This window comes from Molossus molossus, unplaced genomic scaffold (assembly GCF_014108415.1).
Source record: "Molossus molossus isolate mMolMol1 unplaced genomic scaffold, mMolMol1.p scaffold_m16_p_10, whole genome shotgun sequence".
In the NCBI taxonomy this organism is placed as follows: Eukaryota; Metazoa; Chordata; class Mammalia; order Chiroptera; family Molossidae; genus Molossus; species Molossus molossus.
The window spans coordinates 39680263-39691546 of NW_023425345.1; the positions used below are offsets into that span (position 1 = coordinate 39680263).

The window sequence follows — 11284 nt, forward strand, 5'->3', positions numbered from 1 at the left end:
GTTTAAGGACCTGTAAGAAATCTGATGTAGCTGGAGTGATCCAGTCAAAAAAGGTTGGAAAGGCAGGCAGAGACCAGATCATGAAGAGCTTTGTAATAGACTAAATATCTGTGCCCCTCAAAGTCACATGTTGAAATTTAATCCACAATATGATGGCATTCGGGGGTGGGGCCTTTGGGAGATACTTGGGGTGGGACCTTTGGGAGATACTTAGGATGGAGCTTTCATAAATGGGATTTGTGCCCCTATAAACGAAATCCCAGAGATCACCCTCTCTCCTTCCATATTGAGAGGCCATCTATGAACCAGGAAGAGGGCCCTCCCTGGACACCGATCTGCGGGGACCTTGATCTTGAACTTCCCAGCCTCCAAAACTATGAGAAATAAGTTTCTGTTGTTTATAAGCCACCCAGTCTATGGGTGGCAGGCAGCCAGAACAGACAAAGATATAGGACAAAGTTTGAATTTTTTTTAAAATTATCTTTACTGTTGAAAGTATTACAGATGTCCTCCCAACCCTGCACTGATACCCTCCTCCCTATTCCAACTCCCGCCCTGCCTTCACCACACTGTTCCCTGTGTCCATTGGTTATGTACATATGCATGTAAGTTCTTTGATCCCCCCCCAGACACCCCCTCTCAGTTTGTCAGTCTATTCTCTACTTCCAGGTCTCTGTACCTATTTTGTTCGTCAGCTTTCTTTGTTCATTATATTCCACAAATAAGTGAGATTATGTGATACTTGTCTTTCTCTGACTGGCTTATTTTGCTTAGCATAATACTCTCCAGGTCCCTTCATGTTGTCTCAAGTAGTAAGAGATCTTTCTTACAGCTGCATAGTATTCCATTGTGTAAATGTACCACAGCTTTTTCATCCATTAACAAATCATTAAACAACAAGGGCTGGTGAGGGAGTGGAGAAAAGGAGACTCTCATACACTGCTGGTGGGAATGCAGACTGGTATAGCCATATGAAAATAATATAGTGTTTCCTCAAAAAATTAAAAATTGAACTGCCATTTGACCAATTATCTCACTTCTAGGAATATATCCTAAGAAGGCTGAAACCCTAATCAACACTATTTACAATAGCTAAGATCTGGAAACAGCCCGAATATCCATCAGTAAATGAGTGGGTAAAGTTTGAATCTTAATCTAAATACAAAGGAAGCTAATGAAGAATTTTAAGTAAAAAAAAAAAAAAAAAAAAAAATTATTCTAAGATCCCATCAACTATTTTGTAGAGAACTGGCAGTATCATCCATACTCCTAGAATATAGACTATTAGAGATTATCTAATATGGTCATTTCAATCAGGGGTCCCTAAGAGTCCATGAAGGTAATAATTGAGAATCCATGAATTGATACTAACATTTTTTTAAAGCTTATTAAAAATTGTACCTTTCACCCGGCTGGTGTGGCTCAGTGGTTGAGCACTGACCCAAGAGGTCACCGGTTGGATTCCCAGTCAGGGCACATGCCCAGGTTGTGGGCTCAATCCCCAGTGGAGGTTGTGCAGGAGGCAGCCAGTCAATGTTCTCTCCCATTGATGTTTCTCTCTCTCTCCCTCTCCCTTCCTCTCTAAAATCAATAAAGAAAAAATATTTTTTTAAAAAAAATGTATCTTACCTATAAAGGGAACTATATAAACTAATTGATTATTTCTTTCCTTATGACAGAAATTACATTTATTCTATCGGTCCTCATGTGGTGTATGTGGTGTATATTAGTTCTTATGTTTTATGTCACTTAGGATTAATTGTTTTAACTGGTACATTTAGTTCTTTTATTCAAAAACAATTTCAGGCCAAAAGAGGAGAGGTGTGGTATGTTTGGAGTTTAGCCCTCTCATTTAGCCCCTTTGAGACACGAGAACACACAGGCCCACAGCTGTCTCACATTACCTTTAAAAACTATAAGCTTATCTAAGGACAATTAACAATTTATGCTAAGAAAAAAGATAAAACCCAGTAAAAAGAGCAAAGAGGTTACAAAAATTGAAAGTGGTATTTGTATTTATGTAATAAACGCCTTATAGTTATACAGTAATATCTTACCCTTATATATAATTCATAAAAACAAAAGTAACATCGAATATAACTCTTCTAATTTTCTGGTGAATAAATGAAGGAGTGTATGGAAGAGACATTATTAGTACTGGTCTTAAGAGAAAATCAAGGTCAAATCACAGTCTCCCCTCCTAATTATCTTTCCTATACAGAAGAGTAAAGGATAATCTCATTTCCTCTGGCAGGTGTAGCTCAGTTAGAACACTGGCCTGCGCACCTAAGGGTCACAGGTTCGATTCTGATCAAGTTCACATACCTCGTTTGCAGGTTCAAAAGGCAGCCAATTGATATGTCTCTCTCACATCGATGTCTCTCTCTCTCCCCCTCTCTCCCTCACTCCATCCCACTCTCTCTAAAAATCAATGAGAAAAATATCTTCAGGTGAGGATTAACAACAACAAAAAAGATAATCTCATTTGATTATAAGGTTATCCATGTAGAGTTCCTATACTGGTAGATTTTACAATCTGTGTAACACAATGTATATTCTATGGAGGCAGCAAATGTAGCAGTTACAGGCATGGATGGATCATGTCAGAGAGACTTTCAGTCCAGGTTTCTCAATTATTATATGAATCTGGGTGAAATACTTAAACTCCCTAGTCCCAGTTTCCTTACCTGTAAAACAAATAGTGCCACCGCCTATGGTTGTTTTCAGGATTAAAAGAGGTAATAACTATGAAGCATTTAGCACAGTGCTTGTGTAGAAAGCACTAAATAAATATTAATTTATTATTGCTATTTCACTGCAGATTCTTACAAAATGGTGACTCACCTATACATTCTACAATCAGGCAAACCGTAGGCATTTTACATTGAATAATTAATCCAAAATATAATGGCTAGTTACGGCTCTACTGAAAATAAAATTTAGGTCATTATTAATCAAAAATGTTAAGGTTCTGGACATATAACACTTGTTTCCTAAAGTACCTTTTGTAGGCACTGTCTCTACCCTACGGTAAATTTTTTAAAAGAGGAAAATTATTTCTTCTGAATAGACCTTCATGGAAATTATGACTACCAATGCATTGTATGCTAGACATTTTTTTTTTTTTAAATCCTCACCAGAGGATATTTTTACCATTGATTTCTTTTTTAGAGAGAAAGAGTGAAAGGGAGGAGGGGAGGGAAAGAAATGGAAGGAGGGCGGGAGGAAGGGAGAGAGGGAGGGACAGAGAGAAACATCATTGTGAGACACATCCATTGGTTGTGCCTCCCTCAAATGCACCCTGACTGGCCAGGGATGGAGCCTGCAACCCAGGTACATGCCCTTGACCAGGAATCAAACCCGAGACCCTTCAGTGTGTGGGCTGATGCGCTAACCAGTGAACCACACCAGCCATGGCCAGACTGTTTTTTTTATTACTCCAAGAGTGTCTGTGATCAGCAGTGGAAATACAAGTATAGGATATACTCAGAAATTTCAGAACAGTCTGCCATCACACTTTAGCAGCACTCTTTATCTCTCCCTGTCTTCTTTCTGTCTTTCTCTTTCTCCATTTTCTCCTCCTCCGAAGACACTATGTGCCCCCACCATCACCTTTCATCATCTCATCTTCTCTGGTCTGTCCTACATCAACACATGGAGCAGATGTCTGAGCCCTGGTGTTATCACAGGGAGTTTAACTGTACTCACTAGTGGGCCAATTTCACCATAAAGAGTTTTATTTCCAGTGGATTTTAAAAATCAAGTTATCACTCTACCACAGCAACAAGACCTTGAATTTTCTCTGGCCTCATTAGAATGGATGCTGATCTTTGTTTGCATTACTCCTTCCCCAAACCAGTTATTAGGCCAGACCTTCTAAATTCCCTAACATAATGTATTTGGGTCCAAGGAGGTCAACAAAGCTAACAACTGAGGCAACTACCAATTGTGGTTGGATCAGGGCCGCTCCTACCACACCCCAGCCTGTACACCTGGCCATCATTTTTTAAAAGACAATCTTGACTACAACATTCAGTCTGGAATAAGGGTAAGCCTGAAATGCTTGCTGAACTCAAGTCAGACTCATCTTTCTTCTGAGCTGAAATAAAATAACTATGGAGCATGCTGTTGTAAAATAAGCAGGCTCTAGTCTGCTGTCTGCTGTCTGTTGCTGGTCAATGTGACCTCTGAGAGGTCCCTTAATCTCTCAGCCTTGGTTTCTTCAAAGCATGATGATACTCTGTCTCAACTAAATTTTGTATCTGAATTTAGACCATGGTCTCCACTGCCTCTTATCTCTTCTGGAAACCACACCCACGATAACCAAAGCTAAAAATAAATAGCTAGAGGCACCAAGGAAGAGAGCTAAACAAAGGCCTGTAGTAGAAATCTCACTCATCAGACTTCAATATCAGCAGGACTGAATCCAGGCTACCATGGGAATTCCTTAAGCATATTCACGTCACCACACAATTTGTTGACTCCTATGTAAACTTTCTATTGATTCACTTATTAAGCACTGTGGAATATGCATAAGGCACTATGAAAGTGAGAGGCAAAGACCCTTCCCTCTTGGGGATTTGCATATTTATGTTACCTAAACAAAGGTCTAATTACATCCTTCATTTTTCCATTGCCTAAAAGATTTGATGCTGTAAATCAAGCCATATAAATCCTATAGTGAGATCTTAGATGAAATGAGCCATAAAAGAACATTTCAGAATGACGTCTTCCTTCCTTTACATCAACCAATTCCAACAATGTACTTCTATTTGCCCCATTCTTCTTTATGCAATCCGTTTGAAACCTTTTTGTATCTTTAACATTTAAAGAAAATTTAAGCATTTTTGCCTTAACCATTTATTTATTTATTATTAATTCTCACCCAAGGATGTGTTCACTAATTTTTAGAGAGGAAGCAAAAGACAAACGTCGATGTGAGAGAGAAAAACACCTCAACTGAGGATCAAACCCGAAACCTAGGTATGTACCCTAACCAAGCATTGAACCCCTAACCTTCGGGTGTACAGGATGACACTCCAATGAACTGAGCCACCTGGCCAGGGCTGCTCTAACATTTAAAGGACATTTTTGTTGCCCACCTGGTGTGGCTCAGTGGATTGAGCCTTGTCCCATGGACTGAGAGGTCTGGGTTAGATTCCCAGTCAGGGAACATGCCCAGGTTTCTGGCTCAATCCCCAGTAGGGGGAGTGCAAGAGGTAGCCAATCGATATTTCTCTTGTCACATTGATGTTTCTATCTCTCTCCCTTCCTCTCTCTCTCAAAAATCACTAATAACAAAAAGATAAAATTGATTTTATAAAAATAAAAAAATAAAGGACATTTTTGTTTATGGATGAAGTGTATCTTGAAAATACATGGTGAATAAAAGAAGCACAACAGCTAAGCTGTGCCAAAGAAAGATACCAGTGTATCTGTACATGAATATACATGCAAATATATATATGTGTGTATACCATGTGTGTATCTCCCAGTGAAATTTCTAGGTTCTCCATTAAAAAATATTTTTATTTTATTTAAAATTCTTTTCAGCTGTTAAAAGACCTATTTGAGATGAAAGAAATCTTTTCCATTGTTGGTAAAGCTGGGCTTTACTGGGAGGAATATCTACAAAACAATTTAAAGTCCTAATAACATTTTCTAAGGTCTTAGTCTATTTAATTATTATTTCATCATATGGTTTGTGTCCTTAATTTTTTATTAAATACTTTTACTGATTTTTACAGAGAGAGGAAGGGAGAAGGAAAGAGAAAGAAACATCAATTGGCTGCCTCCTGCACAACCCCTACATCAAGGTTCGATCCCACAACCAAGGCATGTGCCCTGACTGGGAATTGAACCAGCAGCCTTTCAGTGCACTGGATGACGCCCAACTGAGCCACACCGGCCAGGGCTGTCCTTAATCTGATTTCAATGTCCCACCACCAGCAGAGTATAAATTCTAAGAACATGCATATATTAAGAAAAAATCCATAAAGCAACTGGTAGAATTTACATTGAACAATAGTCAATTAAGACCTTCTACAGACACAGTGAAAACTTGCTAAGAAATAATATGATAAAAACAGATCAGTTCCAAAAAAGTAAAATAGAAACTTAACTGCCATTAACTTTTAAATTAAAGCAGCAAAACAGAAACAACCTTCTGACTAATTTGCCTAACTCACTGGCCCTGTTTCCTCATCCCCAAATGTAGCTCTGTGAAAACAGTCAAGATTGTTAACTGGGAGCATGATACTACATTCTCCTGTTTTCCTCTCATCTCACTGGGCCACACACTCCTTACTCTCCTTAGTAATGTCTCCTCTTCATCCTCCCACTCTGAATGTTGGAGTGTCTCCAGGACTCAATCCTTGAGCCTTTTTTCTTTTCTATCTACACTCACTCCCTGCGTGAGTCCAAAACTGAACTAATCTCCAGCCTACTTCTCCATCAGTCTTCCTATTTCAGTAAGTAGAGATGCGTATAATTATTTAAGCTAAAACTTTTGTAGTCATCTTTGATTGCCTTCTTTTAATATGAATACAATATCCAGTTCATCAACAGGTCATGATGGCTCTACCTTCAAATTATATCCAGCTTAACAGCATTTCACTGCTACTGCCTTGTTCTGAGCCACCAACACCTCTCACTTCAAATAGTGACAAAGATCCTCCTAACTAGTCTGTCCCTCTCCTTGCCCCTGATACAATCTAAGCAACATAGTAGCCACAGGGAAGAGGACATATCAGATTTCATTATACTACTCAAAACCTTCCAGTGGTTTCCCTAACAATTCTCAATGAGGCCCTACACGATATCCCCCACTCTTTCTCTATGGTCATATCTACTACTATCCTCCTCCCTCAGCTCCAACCACACTGGCCTCCTCGCTGTTGCCTGCACAAACTAGGCACTATCCCACCTTAGATTTTGCAGGTGCTATTTCCTCTGCTTGTAATGCTGTTCCCCAAGACAATCCATGTGGCTTGCTTTCTAGAACTCTTCAGGGCTCTTTACAAGTGCCAACTTATCCATAAGGCCTTCCCTACCACCTTATTTAAAATTGCAACCCCCTATTCTGCTGGCACTAGCCTAGTCTCATTTCTCTGCTTTATTTTTCCTCATAGCAAGCATTAACACCTGGCAAACTATATATTTTAATTTTTTTAAAATATGTTTTTATTGATTTATTTACAGAAAGAGGAAGGGAGAGAGAGATAGAAACATTGATCAGCTGCCTCCTGCATGCCCCAATGAGGATCAAGCCCGAAACCTTGGTCATGTGCTTTGGTGGGAATCCAACCATGCATGGGGTGACCCTCAATGCACTGATCCACGCCAGCCGGGCATATTTTCATTATTTTTTTTTTTTACACTAGAATGTAAGCACTATAATGGCAGGGATTTTTACTGCTTTGTTCACAGCTGTCCCCAGTACCTAGAACACACCTATAAAAAAATTTATACCTAAAGGCTTTCAAAAGTCTTTCATTCAACTGTTGGTTGATACTGAAATATTATTAGGCAGAACTGTACTTCAAAACACAAAATATTATGAGAAAGAGAAAACTCCATCTCCCACACTCATGCATAGTGTTATAAAAGGAAAAGCCAGTTTGTGTCTAAAAACTGAATTAAAATTGATATTTTACTGTTAAATTTTGTTAAAGCCTTAGTACTGTGCCTTAAGAGCCCCAAGCCATCCCTATAGGTGTTGTTTTAGTTTTAGTAGGCATACAGAGGAGGGGAAAAATTACAGGCTTTTTCCTTTCATCAGTCACCAATGACAGAAGGCCTCAAGTGACGTGGTGCCACAAATGTTAAGGACGTTAAAGGAAGAAGGGATTCTAGAAAATAAAATAATCTTCACCAATCCCCAAAGAGTAATCTCTCCAAATATCTCTGCAGACATTTTTTTCTAATTTTCTATCCCTTAACAAAGGTGTTCTTAGTATGTATGTGAAATCTTAGTTGAAGAAACATGATTACATAAATATACATACAGAAAAACTGGTACTCATTCTTTTCTAAAAAATATTTTAACTAAAACTAGACTTAGAGTTTTTGTTGAAAATGTTTTGCTGTGAAACTGTCTTAAAAGGATACTCACTTTGCTAAGACGTGGGTTGATGCAAACTGTATCTTAAGGCTGAACAGTTTTGTTTACTATTATTATTTAATACATTATTCCCGGCTTCCACCCACCTACCAAAAAGGAAAAGACAGAGAGAGGGGGGAAAAAAGCACACTGGAATGCTATATCCAAAGGAATCTGTTCTGAAAAGCTATGACCTAAGTGTTTAACACTGACACTGATAAAGTTTGGGCGTAGATGTCACTTGTCTCATCCATTTAAAAAGAAAAAAAAAAAAAGCAAGCTTCAGATCCAAGAAGGCAAGCAGTAAGAAACAGGCGTCAAAAATGAAAAAAGTCTTTTCTCCCTGGCCTCCAGTCGACACTGCGCACTCATTCCCCCAATCTTCCCAGCCACCCATCATCCTTTAACGGCCCCTTTTCCCAGCGTCGGTTTCCCAGCTCAGCCCTGCACTGCGCCATCAAATGAGTCAAGGGGAGGGACCGAAGCCCTTCCGAGAGAACCCAGGCAGTAACACCCGGAGCGCCCAACACGGGGGAAATACCCAACTACTAAAACTCGAGAACAGGATACGCAGTGTCAACAGGGCGTCGTGCCGGTCCCGAGCGTCCAAAGGTCCTCGCCAGCTCCATGACACTGCCAAATCGACAGGATTCCAAAAGGTGACTCGACCGTCATCGCAGAACCCGGGGACAGTCTGGGATGAAGTCCAACTAGCCTCCCGCCCTGCGCTCGCCCAGCAGCCCAGCGGTCTCCGACGCCCCCTCCCCCGAGAGCCGGGGCTGAAACTTCGCGGCCGAGGCACCGAGGGTGGGAAGGGGGGATGCACCGGACCGCGGCAAGGCCGGGGAGTTAACACGCCGGGTGACTCACTGGCCGCCTCCGCCTGCAGCTGCAGGCGAGGGCACCGGCGTGCCGGTGAGGACCGTGCCCTCGGGGCCACCTCCGCCCCTACCCCCGCTCCAGTTATAATAACCCAGCGCCCCGAAGGCGAAAGCCCACGGCGGGCACGCTGGGCGGCGCGGCGCCCACGAGTTCAGGAACGCACCCGGCACGCGAAATAAATAACAATGTCATTAAATCGCCGCCGGAGCGCTCGGCAGGGGAGCGGGCGCCACCGGGAGCTGACTTTGTCTGGAGCCCGCACCCCGCCTCCCGCGCGTGCCCCACGTCCCTGAGGGGACCTCCGCGCCGCCGCAGCCCGGCCTTACCCGCCAGCTCGTCGGGCTCCAGCCCGCTGTCCGCGTCGATCCCGCACAGCACGAAGTAGTGCGCGAAGCGGCAGGCGGCCGGGGAGGAGCCCGGGCCGGGCGCCGCGCCGCTCCCGCTCATCCCGGCCCCGCTGCGCCCGCCGCCGCTCGGGAAGGCTCGCTGCCGCTCGGGCTGCGGTCTCCTCGCGCCCGTCCTAGGGCGATACCGGCGCGCCCATGACCGCGCAGCCGCCGCTCGTCACCGCAGCCTCGCTCCTCGCGCGGCGCCGGAGAAGCGGCCGCGGGCTCGCGCCCAGTCAGTCCCGATCCCGGTCCCGGGTGGGGGAGGGGCGCGCGGAGGGAGTGTCGGCGGGAGAGGCTCGCGCCGCCGCAGCTGCGCTCCGGAGCTGTGAGCCCCGGCGTCTGGCGCCCGTCGGTCAGCTGAGCGACGTTCCCGCTGTGGGAGTGCGGGGAGGGCGGGCGCGCTGGATCGGCGCGTGGGGCTGGGGAAGGGAGACGCAAGGGAAGGCGCGCGCGAGGAGCACGCGTTTCGGCCGTGCGCGCACGCGCCCAGCGGGCTCCGGGAAAAGGCCAGGCGCGGGCGGGGTGCGTGCCCGCCTGCCGGGGTTGCGGCGCAGGGGGCGACCACACACACGCTATCTTCTGCGCTCTGCGAGAGGGTTAGCCACAGAGCGGGATTCTGTCTTCTAAAGTGATGCTAGACTAATTTTTTTTTTTAATGGAGCTTTAGGCAAGGTTAACAGCCAATCTGAGACCATTTCCCACAACGATCTGGACCGTCAACGTCTTTTAAACTGTGACAGGGGCAGATGCCTACCTCGTTTTAAGATCCGAGCCCTTGAATCCTTCCCCTAGCCCCCACCCCCATTCACAAGCCATCCTTACTCAGTGAACTGGTGACAACTGCGGGGGGGGGGGGGGGCTGGCACTCAATAGCCACAAAGCATTTAGACTTCTAGAAGAACTACTATTGCGAACTTCTCCTCCCCGCCCCACCAATTCCCTAATTTATCCTGACATTTTCCAGGTCAGTGTAAAATAGCCTAGGCGCTCCAGTTTCCCAGCTCTGTACTCGTTTGTTATTATCAGCTCTCCCTGCAGGTACAGTCGGAGGCTGATAACGCAACAGGAATTTGACCCTGAACTCTGTTCCTCACAAGGCCATGGCTTACTCTGCTCTTTCATCTGATTATCCATTCTTCAGAAGAGCTTATCAACCAGTTCTTACTCCTTTGAAAGGTGAAAAACTGAATGGATTCCATCTCCACATTGTTGTTTCTGTTGGGATTTGGGTATAAGGTGGGATGAGGTGTGATGGGTGGTCATCATGAACACCACTGTATACACACACAAGCAAGCCTTCCAGGGAAGTGGACTGAGAGAATGAACCTCAATGATTTGACCGAATAATGTTTTTCCTGGAAGATACCTATGCATGCATACCATCATTTACTGTAGCTTTTATCCTCATTTCTCTCCTCAATTTGAAATGTAAGAAAAATCAAGAAAACAGAATGAGCCACAGCCTGGATAACTGACCTTTAGCTTCTATTGCTCTCTGCCCTTTTCCTTCAAAACACTTGTGATGACTTTTTCTGTGTCTGTCTTGCAAGCGTCACAGAGCAAGAGTCATGCTCTTGGCTTTGTCATATTTTGAAATCTAGCAGAACCCTGGTCCTGTATATCCCCTCAACTTATAGTTATTGGGTGAATAATAGAAGGGTGGTTTTCTAGGTAGTAACATACACAAACGTTAATATCTGTAACATATTTATGAGCACATGCTAATTTGTTGTTTTACAATTACTGTTTTCCATTATATAGAGAGTACTAAAATATGTAAAACAAGTTCACTAATAAAGGGAGGGAGTGACTGGAGGTCTATGTGTTTCTCTTGTTTTTGTGGGTAGCTTCTTACAGAATGTTTGTTAGATTCTAGACTAATCAAAGAACAATAGAAAACTAACTTACTGTT

General features: G+C 43.5%; 1 protein-coding gene across 2 annotated transcripts in view; it reads right to left on the bottom strand.

Moving 5' to 3' along the window:
- Nucleotides 1-9585, bottom strand: part of DENND5B (DENN domain containing 5B) — a 188320-nt gene extending 178735 nt beyond the window's left edge. The window contains exon 1 of one of the 2 annotated variants that reach the window (XM_036251756.1): nt 9310-9585. In XM_036251756.1, coding sequence (XP_036107649.1) covers nt 9310-9430 — 121 coding nt within the window. In that variant the 5' untranslated portion in view covers nt 9431-9585. The remainder of the gene's footprint in view (nt 1-9309) is intronic. The other variant, XM_036251757.1, reaches the window with a different exon arrangement.
- Nucleotides 9586-11284: the final 1699 nt, after the last annotated feature.